Source organism: Corticium candelabrum, chromosome 1, assembly GCF_963422355.1.
Source record: "Corticium candelabrum chromosome 1, ooCorCand1.1, whole genome shotgun sequence".
In the NCBI taxonomy this organism is placed as follows: Eukaryota; Metazoa; Porifera; class Homoscleromorpha; order Homosclerophorida; family Plakinidae; genus Corticium; species Corticium candelabrum.
The window spans coordinates 12446346-12468320 of record NC_085085.1 but is presented as its reverse complement, the minus strand read 5'-3'; the positions used below and the strand labels follow the sequence as shown (position 1 = coordinate 12468320).

At 40.3% G+C, this 21975-nt stretch overlaps 4 protein-coding genes across 4 annotated transcripts; all 4 read left to right on the top strand.

Annotated features, from left to right (window-relative positions):
• The first annotated feature begins 1941 nt into the window (after positions 1-1941).
• On the top strand, positions 1942-5033 carry LOC134192466 (acetoacetyl-CoA synthetase-like). The gene is made up of 4 exons (XM_062661208.1): positions 1942-1972; positions 4289-4388; positions 4443-4542; positions 4607-5033. Exons 1-4 carry the CDS (start codon positions 1960-1962, stop codon positions 4745-4747), a joined length of 354 nt encoding a protein of 117 aa, XP_062517192.1. The 5' UTR covers positions 1942-1959; the 3' UTR covers positions 4748-5033.
• Positions 5034-5749: 716 nt separating this feature from the next.
• Positions 5750-12002, top strand: LOC134198583 (uncharacterized). Its single transcript, XM_062668003.1, has 14 exons — positions 5750-5860; positions 5925-6119; positions 6176-6280; positions 6754-6849; positions 6926-7042; positions 7097-7213; positions 7291-7389; positions 7982-8080; positions 8137-8235; positions 8310-8343; positions 8399-9901; positions 10091-10802; positions 10872-11356; positions 11582-12002. The coding sequence occupies exons 1-14, from the start codon at positions 5750-5752 to the stop codon at positions 11836-11838; spliced, it is 4029 nt and encodes a 1342-aa protein (XP_062523987.1). The 3' UTR covers positions 11839-12002.
• A 1058-nt stretch (positions 12003-13060) lies between these two features.
• LOC134182495 (uncharacterized) lies at positions 13061-19820 on the top strand. The gene is made up of 3 exons (XM_062649901.1): positions 13061-13410; positions 14610-15293; positions 19383-19820. The coding sequence occupies exons 1-3, from the start codon at positions 13092-13094 to the stop codon at positions 19802-19804; spliced, it is 1425 nt and encodes a 474-aa protein (XP_062505885.1). The 5' UTR covers positions 13061-13091; the 3' UTR covers positions 19805-19820.
• LOC134182505 (double-stranded RNA-specific editase 1-like) lies at positions 19820-20833 on the top strand. Its single transcript, XM_062649908.1, has 2 exons — positions 19820-20455; positions 20517-20833. Exons 1-2 carry the CDS (start codon positions 19969-19971, stop codon positions 20660-20662), a joined length of 633 nt encoding a protein of 210 aa, XP_062505892.1. The 5' UTR covers positions 19820-19968; the 3' UTR covers positions 20663-20833.
• Positions 20834-21975: the final 1142 nt, after the last annotated feature.

Here is a 21975-nt window from a genome sequence, read left to right as displayed (position 1 = left end):
CTAGCTCGTGTTTTATCCCAAGTTTCATGAATTAAGTAGTCACCTGCTTGTGACAAAGTCTCCTAGTTTTAATTAATTAATTAATTAATTAAACAGTTTCTAGCGCTAGCTATAGTACAAATTTGATCATTACTTCTTGCATGTAGACCGTTCTGTGCATGTATTCCGAAATTCTGTTATCCTAATTAGTGCTATCACGCGCCTCTGGCAGTCTAACGGCGACTTCATTGGCCTGAGGAAACGCAGAATTTCAGTCGCAATATCACAAATTAAGAATTGTAAACTAAAAACGAAGGTAAAGCAGATTGCACTCAAATCTAAATTTTAATTGATTAAGTTTCGATTTAGCCCAAAAGAACCAAACCAGAGCCGTACTATCTCTATCAATATATAAAGGAGAGCCGTCTGTCGTGGTGTGTGTGTGTGTGTGTGTGTGTGTGTGTGTGTGTGTGTGTGTGTGTGTGTGTGTGTGTGTGTGTGTGTGTGTGTAAATCAGGATAAAAAGAAGGGTGAGTCCGATCTCCACCGAATTTGGCTCGCGCACGCCGAATCCCTAGGCACCGCCTCCTCTCGCGCGCGAATATCTCCCTTTCGGCGTATCGCATCTGCACCGAAATTATCTAGACTGCACGTTCCCGACGTCGGACGGTACGCTTGGAGTAATTCGCGCGCAAACGTCTGGCCACGCGAGACTACGCGCGGAGACGTGTCGTTTATTTTAGGCGACGTCGGGAGATATTTATTAAATATCCGGGTCTTGAAAAAACGTCTATAGTCGTTTGCCCGTCTACGCCCGTCGAAGAGCTGCCACGTTGTGATACACGTGTTCCTCGCAATACCAGCAACGTCTTCAAAGTGACGACGTTCAGCGGGACTGTCGAAATGACGAGAGTCGGCACGAGTCGTGACTTCGTTATATACGGGGAACGGATTATCCGGGTGAGTACTGCACGTGACTCTTGCATTACGGATACACGGGATTCGCGTCGGAATTACAGATGCCAGGTTTGATACACCTGTTTCCAACAACGGGACTGTCGAAATGGCTTCAACGGGATCAATAATCCAATCAATGGAATTTTTTGAAACTGGACACGGCGAATAGATGCCAAGTTCGATACACCTGTTCCTCGCAACAGCATCTTCGCGGTAACGCGGCGTTCAAGTCGAAATAACTTTAACCAATCACTAATCCAATCAACGGGATTTTGGAAACGGGACACTCCGTGTCTTCAACGGGATACTATTTATAAATTTATAGAATTCTGTCTGGCTGATAAGTCTTCAGAGATACACTCCATAATAAATTAGAACGGGATACTCATGCAACAACATACAAATTTGCATACATTTGGTTAATAAGTGTTGTTTTTAATTAATAGGTAGGATATGTAAAAGTACGCAACCCTGGCTGCACCTGTCTAATGTTACCCGGGCAACGCCAGGTCGAGAAGCTAAAAGTAGTGAGCTCTGAATATATATATATATGTAGATACGGCTTTGAACCAAACTGTAGTCTCGCGTAGCCAGACCCTTTCCTGTCGCATACTTCCGTTTAGTTTGAAACCAAATTCCCGTACATTGACCATGACAATTGCAACGATACACGCCCTCTGCTGTGTTGAGCGTTACTTGCTGAATAAATGGCTACAGCTGCAGCAACAACAGACTCTAGATAGGAAATGGTGTTGAAGCCTCAACTAGTGTCTGTGGCTGAGGTGTTGTGTCCACTTCGGAATCGACTTCCTCCACGGCTATATAGTCGTGACCTTATTAATGGAGATGAAGAGGAACGCTTCACCGAATCCACTAAGTCAGAAACGGACCTGGCTTTGGAAATTCTAGCTGTTGTTCGTAAACAAGGTCCCGGATCATTTGACAAATTTTGCGAAGTACTTTTTGGAGCCTAAAAATAAGACATTGGGTGAATTGGAAAGACTTCTTCGACCAGATCGTCTAATGAGCATTGAAAGTAAGCATCTTATAGAAGAAAAAACAGTTGCATGTAGCAGCATGTGACGATTAATTAATTCCTTGATATTTTATTCTGCAAAAGCTAATTTCTAGAGCTCAATGGACAGTGCATGCAGTTGGTTTTAAGTCATAGTGAGACAAAGAAGGTTTGTCTACTACTGTGCATGCATCTAAAAATTAATTAACTACGTCCATTGATGCTTCATGGCTCACTGACTTCAATGCTATATTTAAATTGTTGTGAAGTATTAGAGATGTAGACACTATTTTGCTTCCAAGCGTGCTACTTGTAAAATCTATATTTAAAATTGTTAAAAACAACTGCCATTTCATGTGACCACAAATTCCGTAATACCACAAAAACTATCTATCACCCTCAAATAATAAAATTCAAAACATACTACACAGAAGTCATCCCCATTAAGTTGTTGGCATAATTCAAGAAACATGATTGCTTTTGCCTTGATCATTGCAGATAGTTATGTTTTATTTATTGTTCATTTGCAACAAGACAATGTGCAAACACGACTTAGACTGTTCACGTGAAAACCCTCTTATAAATGTTGATGATTTGTGATTGGCAATCAATCCATTGTCTGTAGTTGCCACATACAACCAACCACAACTGCTGTTCCGTGATTGGACCATTTTCACCAAACCATAAGCATGACACGTTCCGAGCAAAACACAGGTCATACATGTACATACATAACCTTGCAAGCAGACCTCAAGTGCACCTAGGTCAGTTTCATTAAAACAAGTGTCTGATGAGAATACCGTAGTGTGTAAAAATTGAATTCTATTCAAGAAACCCCAAACAACAATACCAATACTCATTTCATTTGGCTGCTGCAAGTCTCTTACCAAGTTCTTACTACCAAACAATCGTTTGTCTAACTTCTACCACATAAAATGTAAATTATCAAAAATGTCAAAGGTACCTTTTTGTGGCTGTCTAGTAAGATGTGAGGGGCCATCTCCAGACTTTGGTACTGAGTGCAATGATGGTAACTCCACTAAACAATCTTTAGTAAAATGTGAGGGGTTGTCTCCAGATTTCAGTATTGGGTGCAACGATGGTAACTCTGCTGAACAATCTGGGAGCGAGGCAAACCCAAACGTGACTTTAAATGCTCCAGGCAAAATGTTTGCAAAACGTTGACAAAATGCTGGCCTTGTCTGTAGACTAAAGAACGTAATGATGAGCTGCACCATTGCCAGTCCTGGTAACCGAATGACTAGCAGACAACTGTTACAAGACAAAATTTGAACAATTTCTATTTCTGAATCCTTGACTCCCGCTTCTAGAGAGAGAAGATTAAGTATCGTGTTGGCGTGTCTTTCAACCTCAGCTTTCTCAACTCCACTGACAACAACTGTAATCAAAGCTTTGTTGGCAACATGAACTACATGAATCCATTTTCTCTCTGAATAATTGAATTGATGACACGCTGGATATGATATAATAGATTCTTTTGGAATCCCAAGTTCATGAAACAAAGCAAGCTTTAGTTGTTCCCCAAATTCTCGTTCCTTAAAGTCTTTTAATAAACTTTCTTTCATCAAAATTTGAACAGATTTTCGATTCAGTTTCTGCTCAGATGTGCTGTCATCAGAACCACACTCTAAAAATAACAAGAAAATGTATCATTAGTATAGCACCACACAATTTCAAAGCCAAATGGTTGGTTCCCACAACTCAAGCCTCGATCATTAAAAAATCTAAGAGAACGCTGGTCTTTGCGTCTGTGCTCCATTCTTGTCTTTACTACAGTCGCAATATTGCCTCGACCTATAACAAACTATTTAATTTCATTACTACCAAACGCCTTCGACGTGGCACGGACGAGATCTGGTTTTTGTCTGCAGTACTTGCAGACTACGCCACCCTCCTCTTCCAATTCAATTCAAAGAAAGGATGTTACTTGCCCACCAATGACTAGCCTCAACCTCCCAGACCCGTGCATGCCAGTTCAAAATTGTTTTTTAAATGGGCACTACACCGGTCTGGGAGGCCGAGGCTAACCAACACAGCTAAATGTACTCGTAGTACACGCATTATATGGTTTGACCTTAATCCAAAAACAAGAGGAATAGTGATGCTTGGCAGAATGTTAGAATGATTTGAATCTTGATGCAACAACTAGCTATGTGACTGTTTCAAGTTGATCGCTTTGTTAGATAGTGATGGCACGTTAAATCCTAATGGAGTTAGGTTTGGAAGTGCAGAGATTTACAATATTGGTTCCATGTTGTTTGAAATCACAGATACCATCTCATTATATTATTTGCAACACCATGATTTGTTGTGTAGTGGAAACTTTTCCTGAAGTTCAAGACTCTCCGTGTGTTGCTCAGCTAATAGAACTAGAGGAGAGAGTTGTTTTGTTTTTGAAAATGGTTGAAGGACACTCGTATGTCAGATGCCTTTTGGTAAGAATATTATTCTTATCAGTGTCTTGATTTAGGTTCTCACAAGACTTGGTTAGTCGTGTTAAGGCAGCTATTCGTACCCAACTGTCAGTTAGGCATGTCCCTGGTGTTGTTCTGGAGACGACGTCCATTCCTGTGAGTGTTCATGTAGAAGTGATGTTGGTGATTATGATTTTCTTATGTTTGCTTGTACGGTTAGTACACAGTAAGTGGCAAGAAAGTAGAGGTTGCTGTCAAGCACATTATTTCTGGTCAAGATGTAAGCAATCGTGGAGCTCTAATTAATCCAGAGTCATTGGACTTGTATTACAATATTCCTGAATTGACTGTCAGACAGTGATTGCATGTGATATTGGATCTGGTCATCAATTTTGAAGAAAGAGAGAGGAGAGTTGAGTGCTTTAAGTGTCTATACTTTTATTACGAAGTCGAGAACTTGCCTCGTCAGTTTTGTCGATTGTGAGTCAGACAAACTTATATTGACATACACACAATGTTTCAGTTTCTAACCAAGAAGTGAGTGTTGACAGGTTGATTATCATGAGCTTATGAAACAGTATCTTGCTGCTAAATTAATTGTAGAGTTTATGGTAGATCAAGCTTATTGCTCTGTCTTTGCATACTAGGAAACAAAGACATTGGTTTGTCTGTTACATGATTGTGTACTTTGTGCATGCTTTTTGTTAAGACTTCACTGTGAATTGCATCCCTGACAGAAGAGTAAAGTTATGTCTAACACAGTGAATGGCTACCTGTTCACACAGGCTATTAATTGTTTTAATTTATGTGAGAGCTGGGTTATGCTACGGAGCCTGGTTTGTTTTATGGTCGGTCACTGTTGTATGTGCAAATGGTGTATCTGTTTCGTCCACTTTTAATTTGGCATGTTAAATTAGTGAACTAATAAATTAACTAGTTAATATAAATTTGTGTCTTACCATTTGTCATGATTTTTCTAACAAATACTTAGGACAAGACAGACACTGTACTAAATGACAAATTGGTATGCAAAATATATTTATTAGGCTAACCTTGAAATACCCTTCCTGAAGTTACTTTCCTGGACGTGGCGTATGACGGTGTTATCCACACATGATACTTGTACAGGCATAGCATCATTGCAAGAGTCCCGCCTTTAACATCCGGCGAGGGCGGGGTTTTATTAGTATCCTTGTGGAACGCTAGTAATCAGGCTACTAGGTACAGCTCTGGCTAATAGGTACAGCTAGATGTTCAAATACATATCGAGCGCTTACGCCGTTTGCTAGAGATAAAAGTTGTTATATGACTTCCGTATGCGCCAATTAGCAGCAATTACTGCATTCACGTGACGCGTTTGGAAATGGGCGATTCATCAAATGATACTGAAGCAGATGGTCTGCATTCTACAGTAGAAGATGAATCGGACATGCCGCACTTGCCTTTGAAACGTGTCAAGTTCAAGGGAGGCAAAGTAATTAGTGGAGAGTCGCCACGTAGGTGATGCATTTGTAGTAAACTACGTACGTTTGTTATAGACACCATTGCATAAGGCAGTGCTAGAGGCAGATCTGCCTGGATTAAAAAAGATTTTGAGTTTTCCGAAACTCTCATGGTTGAACGTGAAAGCGAAAGGTGGTTGGACCGCCCTCCATTGGGCTACCAAGTGTCCTAGTCCCGAGTTCATACGGCTGCTACTAGAGAAGGGTGCAGATCCTACTCTGCTAACGAGAGTAAGTTCTTAAAATGCAAGATGTTCTACCTAGGTTAGCTATATGTGATTTGGTAGGAACACAACTCTGTCTTGCATTCAGCAGCGTCTCGTGGAACAGTAGAAATGGTCAAGATGATTGTTGAAACACGCCGACTGGACATTAACGCACAAACTCTAAAGGTGAAATTCAGTAATGTTACTACTGAATTAGATCTTGCATTTTAAATTTAAATAATCAATCAATTGGTTTTTCAATTTCACTCTCATTTAAGGTAGATTAACTTTATTAATTGTTTGAGTGTTGGTTTGGTAAGAGGAAGTAGACAACTTGTCTAGTTGTGAAATTCTGATATGAATTAAGTTCTAAAGGTAGATTTTAATATGGCCATTAACGTTTATATAATAGTTATTTAATGCAACTGCTGATGCTTTTGGGTTGCAAATCACTGGCAAATGGAACTTGGGCTGTTTAGAAACTTCATTACTCGAGGCATGGAAGCGAATAAGGATAGTACAGTGAATTAGTAAGGTGTCTCTTGACATTATGACTGGTTGTCGCCTGGTGCAGCACTGTTCATTAGCCAGCAATAATGCAAACAAACACATCTGCATCATTAACTAAATTATGAATCTTGTTCCTTTACCTATTCTAGGGATGGACACCTATCCACTGTGCCGTGAATAGCCAGAAAGTAGATGTGTTGAAGTTTCTTATCAAATGCAAGGCTGACATTTTTGTTGCTACTGAGGTCTGATATGAATTGACAGAGCAGTTAGAAGTTTGTTGCATGTTGCAATTGGCAAGATGAGATTTTCTTACTGTAGGAAGGTTGGTTGGCTTTGCATCTGGCTTGCAAAGTTGGCAGTCTGCCTAGCTGCCAAGCTCTTTTGGAGGCAACAGACAGCGAGCGTCAAAAGGAAATGTTGCTTGCAAGGCCTAAGGTAGGCAGCAGTCTATTCATGGCTACTAACAGCAAACCTACAATTGTTATTTAGAATGGATGGACTCCTCTCTTTTGTGCTGTGAATGGTATGAATGGTGGCCATCTTGACATAGTGCAATGGCTTGTTGAAAAGTGGAAAGTGCCTGTTGATGAGCCAGATTGTGGAGAGGTAAATTCATCAACTGTGTAATGCTTTGTAAGTATGTAGACTGGCTAGTTGATTGATGTTGTTTTAATAAATGCTAGAATAAGTACACAGCACTTCACATTGCCAGCAAGCTTGGATTTCAACAAATTGCACAATATCTCATCAGACAGAAAGCAAATGTTGATTCAGTTACCAAAGTAAGTAGGGTATGCTTGAAACATTGGTGAATTTACATTGTTTATTATAATACCACTTTTTTTAGAATAGAGCTCTAGTTGCACCTCATGCTTGAGAATAGAAGCTAAGGGAGACTGTCAATCTAAATACCGTAATATAATCCCATGCTTGTATGATTAAAGTCCCTTGGAGTACTAATCATTTGACCTTGCCTTCAAGGACACCACAAACTCAAGGACGAAAGGTTGGAACTGAACAATACGTGCACTATGCTGCCTGACAATGAGCAGGAATACATGCCACAGGCTAAGAGAGCTGTGATCTTAGTGCAATTGACATTAAATATACTTGAGATGTACATTATGTCAAATGTATGTTTGCGGTTACTATGACCTGGCAGAGCAAGAGAATGTCAGAACCTTATGCTTAGTTAAATAAAGCCACTCTGGCCAGAGGACTGAAAAATATGACCCATGGATCTCTATTTGCAGGAGTACAGTAGTTTTGTTAGTCTCAACTCGTACTTGTCATGCTTGGATTTTTTGCTTATAAAATAATGAATTTTTTTATTAAGCAAGGGATTGGGAACTAATGTTTTGATTCTTTGTTAAGAATGGCTACAGACCTCTTCACTGGGCAGCTTTGTACAATAAAGAGGACATTGTTGATGTTCTCATTGCAAACAAAGCAACTGTGAATGTTCAAAACAGTGTAAGTGATTTTATTAATGTTAAGTAATTTTGTGTGTAGCAAGCTATTTGATTCAGGATAAAAACACTCCTCTGCATCTTGCCAAGAAGAAAGGTCATGAATCTGTGTATGAGAAGATCTGCAACGCAGGAGCAGATTTGTCTATCAGAAATGCTGTAATATCATTTAGTGTGATCTGTGCATTAGTGTTAACTTTTAAATCAACATTTGTTTTGTTACATATGCTTAGAGTGGTTTTACTGCGGCAGAAGTGATGTCTGAAAGTATGTTATGTTTATGAATATTGTTGTGAATTTGTTTGATTTTCAATGATTTCAGTTCCTCCAGAAATTCGATCTCGAGGAAAGTCAGCTATTCGCCATTTTAGAGCAGCTTTACGAGATGGGAAAACTAAGCCACACAGAATCAAGCTTATGCTGCTAGGAGATGCTCGTGTTGGCAAAACTTCTCTCTTTCGATATCTTACTGGTCAGGAATTTTTAGATGTTGTAGCTCGGACCGAGGGCATTGACACGAGGCTAATCAGCACTCCTGATGTTGAACCTGTCAGTGACACTGTGTGGAAGGTGATGGATGTGCGTCACTCAGATTTCAATGACAAAATAGCTCAGGAAATTGTAAAACGTGTCAAGCAAGATGAGATTGCTTCTACTAAACCACGTTCTCGTGTATCGATAGAGGAACTACGTTTACAAGGTGATGATCAGAAGTCAGCAAGCAGATTAGAGGCAAGTTATACTGTAACAAGAACAGAAACACACGCACAAGGCAGACCATCATCATCAGACCATCAGACTGTACCACGATTTGCAGTACCACCAGCTGCTTTGATAGAAGGGTCTGCACAAGAAAGCTATGTGACTCAACGTAGAATGGTAAGAGATGACAGACGCTACCTTTCAGTACAGAGGCGGCAACCATGCAGGAGTAATCGAGTGCATTTTTCTGATGAGCCACAACAACATTTTTACAGTAGATCTTATGATGATGAAGGCCCTGTAACCAAGAAAAAGAAGATACGAAGAAAGAGAAGATTTGAACCAGAACTATTGCAGCATGACTTTAGTGAATTGCCAATGCTGAAATTGAAGAAGCACTGGCAATTAAGTGGCACTCAGACTGATGAAACGGTCAAACTAAGTGTTTGGGATTTTGCAGGTCAACCTCTGTATGAGCCTATGCATCACATCTTTCTCACCAGACGGGCTATTTATCTTATTGTGTTCAATCTAGCCAAGTTGACTGACAGAGGAATTACTGATGCAGACTTGCAACGTATTCATATGTGGGTTGCGTCAGTTCATGCTCATACATCTTTGGAGCCTGAACCAGTGCGACTATTCTTTGTTGGCACTCACAAGGACAGCGAGAAAGCAACAGAAGATCGTGTGAAGATGGCAATAAACCAAATTGACAAATGCTATCAGAAATCAGAGGAGTTTGCTTGTCACATTGAATATGTCCCAGTTGATGATGACGAGGATAATGATGAACTTTTAGCTCGAGTTGAGAATTCCTGTCCTGACTTTAAAGACAGAAATGTTTGTGTACTCCGAAAGGCTATAGTAAAGGCAGCTTTAGCAAGAAGCTACATGAAAGAAGATATTCCTTTGTCATGGCTTCAATTTGAAGAAAAAATTTTGAAATTTCATCAACAGTCTTTATTTGACAAGATGGAACATTCAGCTAGTGAACCTCGGTGTTTGTTACCTTTTGATGAAATGAAAGAAATTGCAGCCCAATGCAATGTTGATGTGCATAAAGGTCCATTCCAGACAATGAGTACATTTTTCCATGATGTTGGACTTATTGTTGTACCTGGTAAGTCTTCCAATAGATATTTGTATGTCTTGATTTATGTCTCGATAATAGGGTATGCAGTTCACACAACTTACTTTGGGTTAGAACACATGCATGGTGTGAACTTGACACACGCACTTTACGTTTTGTTGCAGCTAGTACGTTTCATACATCATGCTACAATTAGCTAATGTCATTTTTCTGTTTTAGCTGCAATGCAAGGATTAGATGAAGAAATGAAAAAGTCTCTTGAAGAGTTTGTAATTCCTAATCCACAGTGGCTTGTTGACCTGATGACACTTCTTGTCAAATTACCAAACAAAAGTAAGAGAGACTCAAGTTATCGTTCTGATTGGCTTATTCTTGAAAAGAAAGGAATTTTGACACAGAAGCTCATGCACCACATCATGCATGACCTTCATAAATTTTCTGACAGTGACGTTGGCATACTATGCCTTTTATTCCAAGCACTAGGATTTATCTGTAAGCTGTTGCACAGGCAAATCTCTTTATCTCCTGATACAAAGCAGCTAACAGAAGAAGTGAAACAAGTGACACTGGAAGCCAGTCGTGATGAATCTGAACAGCAGCAAACTGACCAACGTATAACAGACACGCATGCAGAGATATATCTTGTACCTTGTCAACTTCCAGAAGACCATCCTGATCTTGAAGAGTTGTTGCACAACTGGGAAAAAGAATTCTACTTTGACTTTGCCGATTTTCTACCTCCTTGGCTATATTTGCATCTCATTGTGCGACTTCTTACTCACATGCAGCAACAGCCAGAGTTGCAACATAGCCTGAAGTGTGAACGGCTTCCTATCCTATCAAAGAGGGCTTGTCTAATGGCCCAGAACTTGGGCATTCGCTTTATTATTAAGCCATTGGCAAACCGGATTATTGTGCAGCACCAACTGAGGTAAGTTAAATGGTTCAGTAGGTAGCATGGCTGAGTCATTTAGTTAGTGTTTTGTGCATTGTATTTCAGTGATTGCAAAGATGAAAAGAAATTGATGTCGTGGCTGTTCAATGTTGTTGCCGAAATTTCGAAAAAAAAATTAAAAAATCTCACATTCAGTTGTGGTCGTCTGTGCCCACATGTTACGTGCCTAAAAAGGCACATTGCCACCAAAGTTGAGGAACTTGATATGCACGTTTTTTATGATAATGACTTCATTCAACTAAGGCGACAAGGTTTAGCTGCTGCAAAGTGTTTACATCAAGTTCGACTCTCTGCAGCTGAGCGGAACAGGGATGACTGCATGAAAACACGGATTACATCCATCAATTCAGTTCTATCAGCAGCACAGACTGAAGCTCACGTAGAGGAAATGTGTAACTACACAAACGGTGTTTGCCATTATGTAGATGACGTAGTTCTATGCGACTTTGCTGATCCTGGTGTGAGTGCATCTCAACATGTAAGAGAGGAGCCAGACGCTGGTAGTTCGAAAACTATTCTGCCTCAGCAAGGTACACTACTCAGGTTTGCACTATACGTGCTAGTCAGCCGTTGTTGACCACAGCTTTATGTTTATGTTTAATTAATTATTTTTATAGACCGCTTTCATTTTGCAGAAGTAGCAAATATGATTGCAATCTGAGTTGGCTTGTCATTAATTATTTCCCTGCTTGATCAGTATATATATATATATATATATATATGGTCTGGCTTTAATATTTGTTGTTTAATTTTAGCACTGCTGCTCGAGTCTCTTGAAGGACCTGTCTCAAAGAAACATATTAATCTACTGGCCAAACAGCTTGCAGAGAATCCTTCTCTTAACTTGACATTTTTGGCCGCCGCTTTGAACGTAGAGGTAGATGAGACAGTCAAGAGGTTGAAAAATGTCAGAGAGCAGTGTTTTGAGATTCTGACTAGATGGCATACACAGGCTGCTGCTGAAGACGCAACAGTAGGCTATCTCAGACGAGCAGTTGAAGAAGCATTGTGACATATCTAGTGTGCTATGTGTTCAGCAGGAATTGTTTTTGGGAGTTGACTTATATAGCTAGCTAGCTTTACGGATTCTAAGCATATGCGTGTATATGTTAAGTTAATTAATTAAACTGTTTCAGTTGCATAGCTAGTTTAAATTAATATTGACAGGCCACTGCATTAATTTGTTAGCGCCGGTCTACTCTAATGAGTGTTTTATCCCTAGTTGCATGAATTAAGTAGTCAACTGCTGACAAAGTCTCCCAGTTTTTAATTAATTAATTAATTAAACAGTTTCTAGCCCTAACTATTGTACAAATTTGATCATTACTTCTTGCATGTATGTGTATGGTGTGAGCAATAGATAAGTAGCATATTGAAAGTGCGACGTAGTTGCCTCTTCCGCCTCTGCAGCTTGTCTTGTCACTGCACATTCTCTCCTATGCTTCCTACGTCCATCAGCTTGGTCTGCTGTTTCTATAGTTTTCCGTCTGGCAATCCATTCTCGTTTACGCTGTCTACATGCCAAACACACACACACACACACACACACACACACACACACACACACACACACACACACACACACACCGAAAGCTCGATGGAGAGCCCTATAGGACCGCGCCCCTTTCTGTTGTGCGGACCCAGATTAGAAGCCTCGCTACGGTCGGCAACACAAATAGACACACCTACTACATCCGGCTAGTATTGCAATCAGCACTGTAGGAATGAGCTATGACGCTCACAACACCATTCCACATATCGATGCAACTGCCTTATCTTGTAACTTTGGGTTGAGTCCGCAAAACAATGAATCACCTGCGTTAGTCTAGAAACAACACTCAGTGAACCTATGCGTGCGCTAAATAGATAGTACCGCCCACATCCGTCTAGTCGGTCGTCGACAAGCATCACTACTGTAACTAGAGGCTCCGTCTCGGGTTAACTGTCAATGTCATAGACGCTAGAGGAGGTTACACAAAATACTAAATCGATATAACAGTAATTTTGTTAAGATAATTGTAATTACATGCCACATGTGTAAAATGTTGATTTGAGTAATTCTTTGTGACCACTGTATATGTACATACGACTCAATTACCAAACTGTAGTCTCGCGTAGTCAGACCCTTTTCTTTCGCGTACTAGTACGTACTTCCGTTTAATTCGAAACCGAATTCCCGTACATTGACGATTGCGACGATACGCCCTCTGATCTATATAAAGGCTTCACCTGAGCTCTGTGTTGTGAGCGTCACTTGCTGAACAAATGGCTACAGCTGCAGCAACAACAGACTCTAGATGGGAAACGGTGTTGAAGCCTCATCTAGTGTCTGTGGCTGAGATGTTGTGTCCACTTCGGAATCGACTTCCTCCAAGGCTATATAGTCGTGACCTTATTAATGGAGATGAAGAGGAACGTTTCACCAAGTCAACTAAGTCAGAAACGGACTTGGCTTTGGAAATTTTAACTGTGCTTCGTAAACAAGGTCCCGGATCATTTGACAAATTCTGCGAAGTACTTTTGGAGCCTAAAGATAAGACATTGGGTGAATTGGAAAGACTTCTTCGACCAATCAGCATTAAGAGTAAGCATCTGTAGAAGAAAAACCAGTTGCATGTAGCAGCATGTGACGATTAATTAATTAACCTATAGTTCTGTGGGTGTGGCACTGATAGGCATTCAGTTCTTTGAGCCAGTCTAAATGTAGCCTTTAGATTCCGTATTCTGCAAAAGCTAATTTCTAGGGCTTGATGGACAGTGGTGCATGCAGTTGACTCTAGACTCATAGAGAGACAAAGAAGGCTTGTCTACTACTATGCATGCATCTAAAAATTAATTAATTAAGTCCATGGACGCTTCATGGCTCACCGATTTCAAAGCTATATTCAACTGTTACAAGATGCAGTTTAGCTTGTGTGTTGATGTTGCACAATCAGTTGCAGGGCTCAATTTTAGCAGTGGGTAAGGCAAAATTACACCCGAGAGCGATTGATTTGCTTCTGTTGTTGCCAGAAAGAAGCCATATTGGGAGCAAAGCGTTGCCTCCGGAACAACTAGGCTAATAACTCACATGTGTCAAATCAAATTTTCAGTGTTGTCTAGTCGGTGAAGTTCCCGGCTTGCTTGACCAATTGCAACTAGCTGTAAGCTAAACGTCAGGTAGCAACAAATCACTGAGTAACCGCACTTTCAGGTTTGGGATAACAGAGACATGTGTTATGCGCGGAGACGGCTGTTAGTCAATCATTGTGGATTATTGGTAACATAATGTTGTTTCTTGAGACGATGCTGAAGGTCCATGTTAAGCGATGGACTCTGCTGAAAGTGTTACAGCAGAAAGCTGCCACCCAAACAACAAGCAGCTGCTCAAGTACATTTAGCTGTGTTGGTTAGTCTCGGTTTCCCAGACTAGCGTAGCGCCGATTTAGAAAACAATTTTGAACTGGCGTTACACGGGTCTGGGAGGCTGGGACTAGTCATCGGTGGGCAAGAAACATCTTTTTGGGGATTGAATTGGAAGAGGAGGGTGGCGTAGTCTGCAAGTACTGCAGACAAAAACCAGATCTCGTTCGTGCCACATCGAAGGCGTTTAGTAGTAATGAAATTAAATAGTTTGTTGTAGATCGAGGCAATATTGCCACCATAGTAAAGGACAAAAATGGAGCACAGATGCAAAGACCAGCGTTCTCTTAGATTTTTTAAAGATCGAGTTGTGGAACCAACCATTTGGCTTGGAAATTGTGTGGTACTTTACTAATGATGTATTTTTCTTGTTGTTTTTAGAGTGTGGTTCTGATGACACCATGTCTGAGCAGAAACTGAATCGAAAATCTGTTCAAATTTTGGTGGAAGAAAGTTTATTAGAAGACTTTAAGGAACGAGAATTTGGGAAACAACTAAAGCTTGCTTTGTTTCATGGACTTGGGATTCCAAAAGAATCTATTATATCATATCCAGCGTGTCATCAATTCAATTATTCAGAGAGAGAATGGATTCATGTAGTTCATGTTGCCAACAAAGCTTTGATTAAAGTTGTTGTCAGTGGAGTTGAGAAAGCTGAGGTTGAAAGACACGCCAACACGATACTTAATCTTCTCTCTCTAGAAACGGGAGTCAAGGATTCAGAAATAGAAATTGTTCAAATTTTGTCTTGTAACAGTTGTCTGCTAGTCATTTGGTTACCAGGACTGGCAATGGTGCAGCTCATCATTGCTTTCTTCAGTTCGCAGACAAGGCCAGCATTTTGCCAACGTTTTGCAAAAATTTTGCCTGGAGCATTTGAAGTCACATTTGGGTTTGCCTTGCTTCCAGATTGTTCAGCAGAGTTACCATCATCACACTTAATACCAAACTCTGGAGATAACCCCTCACATTTTACCAAAGATTGTTCAGTGGAGTTACCATCATTGCACTCAGTACCAAAGTCTGGAGATGGCCCCTCACATCTTACTAGACAGCCACAAAAAGGTACCTTTGATAGTTTTGATTATTTACATTTTATGTGGTAGAAGTTAGACAAACAATTGTTTGGTAGTAAGAACTTCAGAGCGGAATATAAGGAAATTTCTTTGTCCGGACAAACAGGTTTGCCCAAGCCACGCCCATTTATACCACGCTCATTCTAACAAATTTTGACCCCGCAAACAACACTTTATTTCTATTATTTGACATATATACAAAGCATGACAATAACCAGAACAACTTTGAGACAACATACCTGCAAAGCAATCTTTTATTGCGTTACAATAAAGTGAAAAAATTATGGAACCTCAAAAAACAAACTTGAAAGTGCACTATAATTATGTGAGACAATAGCAGAACATTAACAGGGAAACCTAGCACAACAATGTGCAAAATTGTATTCAGTCAGACCTTCTGGAAAACTATTTGTAGATGCGGTCTTAGAGGATTATGCCACACGTCCCAGTCATCTAAACTAAAGCTGCTAGTGCTATCGTCTTGGGTCAACTCTCCAGTTTTCCTTGCTCTGTATTGCTTTCTGAAACCTTGATTAGGACAGCAGTTGGTCTTGCATCGTTCCCACCACAGCCGAATAGCGGCGTCAGCGTGAAAGTCTTGAAATGACGGTTCTTCATGGTATACTTCCATAAGGTCAGACAAGGTGGTGTTGCTCATGCTGGTGTGCCGGTCTGTCTTGATCAGTTTCAGCGATGAAAACATCCTTTCAACATATGTGGTAGTTAAGGGGAGACTAATACTATGTCTGGACAGGTGTGAACTATGTACCACACAGACTCATAGCACACCTTGCTGATGTGCAGATATTTTCTAGCATAATGGACTACCTCCTTAACATGAAGAGCAAGAATATTAACCCCTTTCCTTTCTAATGGTTTGGCAAAACGAACAGCAAGAGTTTCTACAGCTTCTCTAACATCTGCATTATCATCAACGTTTTTGTCTTCACTATCTTGCTTAGAAGTTTGAACGTTAGGTTTTCTGTGCCATGTTTGGATGTCAAGAAAGGCAATTATATGACAAAGAAGTTTTGGTGTCACACCAACCTAGTCGCTCCTTCATTTTATTATCAAGGCATACTAAATCGGTATTCACCATTTCTGCAGTTACTTAGTGTGCTGACAGAATAGTCTGCCAAAGGCTCTTTGAAAGAAACCGTTTAGGATCTTTCCAGAAGGACTGGGATTTTCAAAGAAACAGCAGTCACTGCTATTTGAACTGGTGTCTCAGTAATCCGTCTCACCACTTCACACAAAAGCTTATATACTGTCTATGACCCCACGAGTGTGAACTTTGAAATTCTGTAATATCTCCGCTGTTTTTTGGACCTTCCTGATGATCTCAATGGTTAGAAACTACAAGGTCTGGCATCTGTTTACTAAATTATTTCAGCCCTTTCTACCAAGGAAACCAAAAGATAACACTTTTTGCATATCAAGGACATATTAGCCAAGTAGAAATGGTTATTATCCAATTATATAGTGAGATCAAGGGATCATCAACTGGAACCACTTAAGATAATTGGTGTAACATGCTCTAATAAGCACACCTGGTGTGACCTCTACCTCAGTACTCACTTCCCAGTTCAGGCTTACCGGGATAGTAGATGTACCCCAAGAAAACATACTCTCTGATAGTGCACATAGTCTGACTTATGAGTGTCCGAATCATGCCATTTGGGTGTGACCGTTCCAGTAGCCAATGTCCGGACAACACAATATATGGCCGGACATGGACTTGTTTTGACCGACAATGTCCGGTGTCCGGCGTTATATTCCCCTCTGGAACTTGGTATGAGACTTGCAGCAGCCAAATGAAATGAGTATTGGTATTGTTGTTTGGGGTTTCTTGAATAGAATTCAATTTTTACACACTACCGTATTCTCATCAGACACTTGTTTTAATGAAACTGACCTAGGTGCACTTGAGGTCTGCTTGCAAGGTTATGTATGTACATGTATGACCTATGTTTGCTCGGAATGTGTCATGCTTATGGTTTGGTGAAAATGGTCCAATCACGGAACAGCAGTTGTGGTTGGTTGTATGTGGCAACTACAGACAATGGATTGATTGCCAATCACAAATCATCAACATTTATAAGAGGGTTTTCACGTGAACAGTCTAAGTCGTGTTTGCACATTGTCTTGTTGCAAATGAACAATAATAAAACATAACTATCTGCAATGATCAAGGCAAAAGCAATCATGTTTCTTGAATTATGCCAACAACTTAATGGGGATGACTTCTGTGTTAGTATGTTTTGAATTTTATTATTTGAGGGTGATAGATAGTTTTTGTGGTATTACGGAATTTGTGGTCACATGAAATGGCAGTTGTTTTTAACAATTTTAAATATAGATTTTACAAGTAGCACGCTTGGAAGCAAAATAGTGTCTACATCTCTAATACTTCACAACAATTTAAGTCAATCATTCTTGAGAGGCTGATAGTTGTGGAAGTGAGGGTGAAAACACAGCTTTAGTTAATAGGCTGAGTAACATTGCATCTGAATGACATATTTGCTCGGATGTACAGCTAGTACCCTAGGCTGGAGAGTCCATCCGGTCATCTATCTCCTCTCCCCCCTGGCGGAGAAAGACCGGCTGGAGACATTCGCCACTCAAAGGAAACCGCTGCCTCTCCTCCAATCAGGATTTTTACACGTTTGGGTAGTGTTTGTGCATGCACGTTAGCCTCGAATTTCCAGACCAGAGAAGAAGTTCTGGTCTGGAAGTTCGAGGCTACATGCACGTGTACGATAACTGCTGATAGCAATGCCCGTCGCTATTGGCTCTCTACACTAATGGCTTTGTAACTGAGCTTTTACCGTCTGATATCACATTCCGTTAGCGCGTGAGCTACACGTGCATGTCGTCTTCTCCTTTGTCTTCCGTTACGTACTTGGAGGACTAGGCAGCGCGTGCAAAACAACTTCTAGTCGCTTAGGGTGTCGTACGTTGCATGCACTGAACGAGTAGACCATCTGCAAAGCGTGGTATTTGCAACGCAGGGCGACGTGCAGAGCTATGATTTGCGTACATTGCAGTCGACCTTTGGTTGGCCTCTGTGGTAAACTTTGAGTCTAGCGCTCTTAGAATGATAAACAGACAACGAGAAGAGCTGGAAAGAGTCGACCTGTTGTTTGTAGACTTGGATGGCACGTGTCGAGACTACACGCACTTCCGTCAGAGCGAAATTACATTAGCAAAGAGCCAATAGCGACGTGCATCCCTATCGAGGATGCACAAACATTGAACGGCACTCTGATTGGAGGATAGAGAGTCGGCGGTTTGTTTGAGTGGCGAATGTCTCCAGCCGGTCTCTCTCCGCCGCGTTTGAGGTCTTTCTCAAAGTTGAAAAAATATATCTAGAGATCACAAGAATCAAACATCAAAAGATGAAAAACAATTTTACAAAAAATAGAAAGGAGAATAAAAAATAAAAAATTTAAATTAAAAGTTAAAATCTAATAAATACAATTTTTTTTAAAAAATTTAACTTTATTGTTACTTTTTAATTTTACTTGCATTCTTATTTAAAATTTATAAAAATAAATAAAAATTGAAAAATGAAAACATGAAAATTAAAATGTAGAAAATTAAATGGCTGAACCATCCTCTGACCCTGCATGCGCATTTGCAATTGGGTTTGAGGTTTAATTAACTATACGCACGTCATGCATGTACTCAACGCATGACTGAATGCGTTCACTCTAAATAAAGTGAAAATTTGTATGGTGTGACGGATTGTCAAAACTGCGCGATGACATGTGACAATGATTACTATACACAGCTACACAGCGCCGGATCCAGGAATTTTTGAAAGAGGGGTTCACCGTTAGCAGTTATTTATAGCATTACTAATTTTCTCTTTTCTAATGAAATTATATGAAAGTACTGAACCACGCCTATTGGAAAAGAGGGGGTTGAAACCCCCTAACCCCCTCTGGATCCGGCCCTGTATACGGTATATCTAGTACAGACTATGATGACTAGTCAGTAGATGATCACGAGACGTGACATACTTGATATCATTGCTTATTTCGATCACTCTAATTGTGCTGCATTATACGTGTAGGAATTGCTCCGGCAACCATGGCAGCTACTGTCGATAAGAAAACTGGGGAGATTGAAGCATCCCGAGATCTAGGTTTATCTGGACAAGAATCTGCTAGGCATGGGTCACTAGAAGCAACTGAGGTCGAGAAATTTGTGGCTCTCTGTTGGACAAAATTTGGAGAAGCTCTTAGAAGTAGATGTCTTCCAAGCAAGTTGGCTGAAACTAACCATCGAAATTTATCAGCGTTTATAATGACATCACAAGATGACGGTGGTACACGTGACCAACAGGTGGTTGCTCTGGCGACAGGAACGCAGTGTATTTTGAAAAATACCTCACTGAATCATGCAATGGTTCAGCAATCAACGACTGTCATGCTGAAATTGTCTGTAGGCGTGCACTCATTCGTTTTCTCTATTCACAGCTTCACAAAGCATTAGAATCGGACAAGCCTGATGAGTCAATATTTGAACGAAAATCGAAAGATAACAAAGAGTTTGTACTACGAAAAGGCATTCATTTTCATCTCTACCTTAGCAGGTCTCCATGTGGAGACTCACTTCATAGAAAATCTCCTGGTCGTCTTCGTGTGAAGAAAGAAGGAATGTCAGACACAGTAAAACTTGATAATCTACCACAAAGTGGCTCCACAGAGCATCACGGTTTTACGTGTACAATGTCATGCAGTGATAAACTCCTCCGTTGGAATGTGTTAGGTATTCAAGGAGCTTTGCTGAGTAACTTCATCTCTCCCATCTACTGCAAGAGTATTATTATTGGTGATCAGTTCCAACGTGAGCGCATGAAGCGTGCCGTGTCTGAGAGACTATCTGATAAATCAGGTAGTCTGCAACCCCAATTATACGATGCCACTAGGCTGGAAGCCCAAAAGGCCATTCGTGCGCAACTCTCAAGAAACAAACGACGAAAAGCTTCTAAATGGAGTGTCAACTGGGTGAAAGGTATTGATTCTGAAATAGTCCGAGGAGGAACGGGTAAACAGTTTGCTGTAGAAATGTCTCGCCTTTGTAAATACAAACTAGCAGAACAGTTTGTACAAGTATGGAAAAAAGTTCACGGAACAGCCCAAGGCACTAATGAAAGTTACACTCAGTATAGACGGTAGCCTTATACATTCTGTCTGGTTTCTAGATTCAATTCCCAAGACATACAAAGAAGCTAAGCAGAAAGCTGTGATGTATCAACGTGTCAATAGTGACATGCACAGACGGTTAGAGCTTAAGTATGGCACATGGATTCATAAACCAGGTCAATGTGATTCATTCAAACTCATTTAGTGTCATGACTTGTATTGCTTTAATTGACACTTCAGCCTCATTTGCACATACCTTTCTCGCGTGACACTTTTCAGTATATTATTATTAGCTGTATATATACTATAGCCAATATCTATAACACAGTTTACTTGAATTTGAATAATTGTGTAGCCTAGGCTTTCTAGGCTCGAGAGTCCAGCCGGTCATCTCCCCCCGTGGTTACACTAACACTTAAGCATGAACACGTAAGTTTTTGTGAAGGATCACATTACACTGACATGCAGTCACAATTAATTGTCCAAGATAGCAAACAGCAAGTAAGATTTACTGCGGAAAATACTAGTACCTTAATTAAGTGCATAGTGCATTGGCAACTGCTGTTGACGGGTTGGAGATTTCGATTGGATGTGGTCAATACCACGTTAGATTTATAGTTGACAGGGTTCTTGTTCTAACTGGGCAAACCAGTGGACATTTTGATTCAGTTGTCAACAAGACACAATCAGTCAGTCTCAATGTTGGCGAATCATTTTCTAGACCAGAACGCAAGAACAGAATGTCTCATTAAATATGATGTCAAGATTTTAGCCTTACATGCATGCTATCTTGATGGATCTTTAGCAATCATGCACAAGAGCTTTTAGCCTAGGAATTTTGGCTTTGTTTGTGTTTAAGATAAACGGCTACTTATTTTATTCACATCATCTGCTACAATTGGCTCTAGTTTAGAATCAGACTGTTTTCTAACGGAATTTAGGACTTCTGTACCTAAAAGTGTGCAAGGCATGCAAGTCATTAATGTCGCAAATCAACGTTGTAGGCAACTTTTAGTGGCATGTCTATCTACAGATGGAGATGTTAGTTCGTGTGGAAATTAATTTTTGTTAAAGAAAATTGCAAACAAACTAGTGATCAACTGTTGTGGTATAAAGGCTTTGATGGATCTTACAGGTCAAGAATTAAGCTAAGAGCAAGCGTGTGCTATACATTGAGAATTTATAAGAGTTTGGGAATCACATGGCAGATTACAGGGCAGGTCAGAAGCATCTAGATCTAGCAAACTAGAAGAGTCCTAGGGTGCATGTCGATCTGAATAACCAGATATCCGATTTAACTGAATCCGATTCTGAGTCGAAATTCAGAGATCCGATTTGAGAGTCTGGTTGTCGAAACCAGAGAGATTTCAAAAGAAATTCAGACGTAATGGACTTCTTACAGAGTGATATCTAGAACAGTACATGTGCAAAACCTTGCTACACGTATATACAACTACATATTCACAGTTGCAAGAATGTCTCTCAGTCATGCACGATAGCCTCGTCCCTAGACTCTCC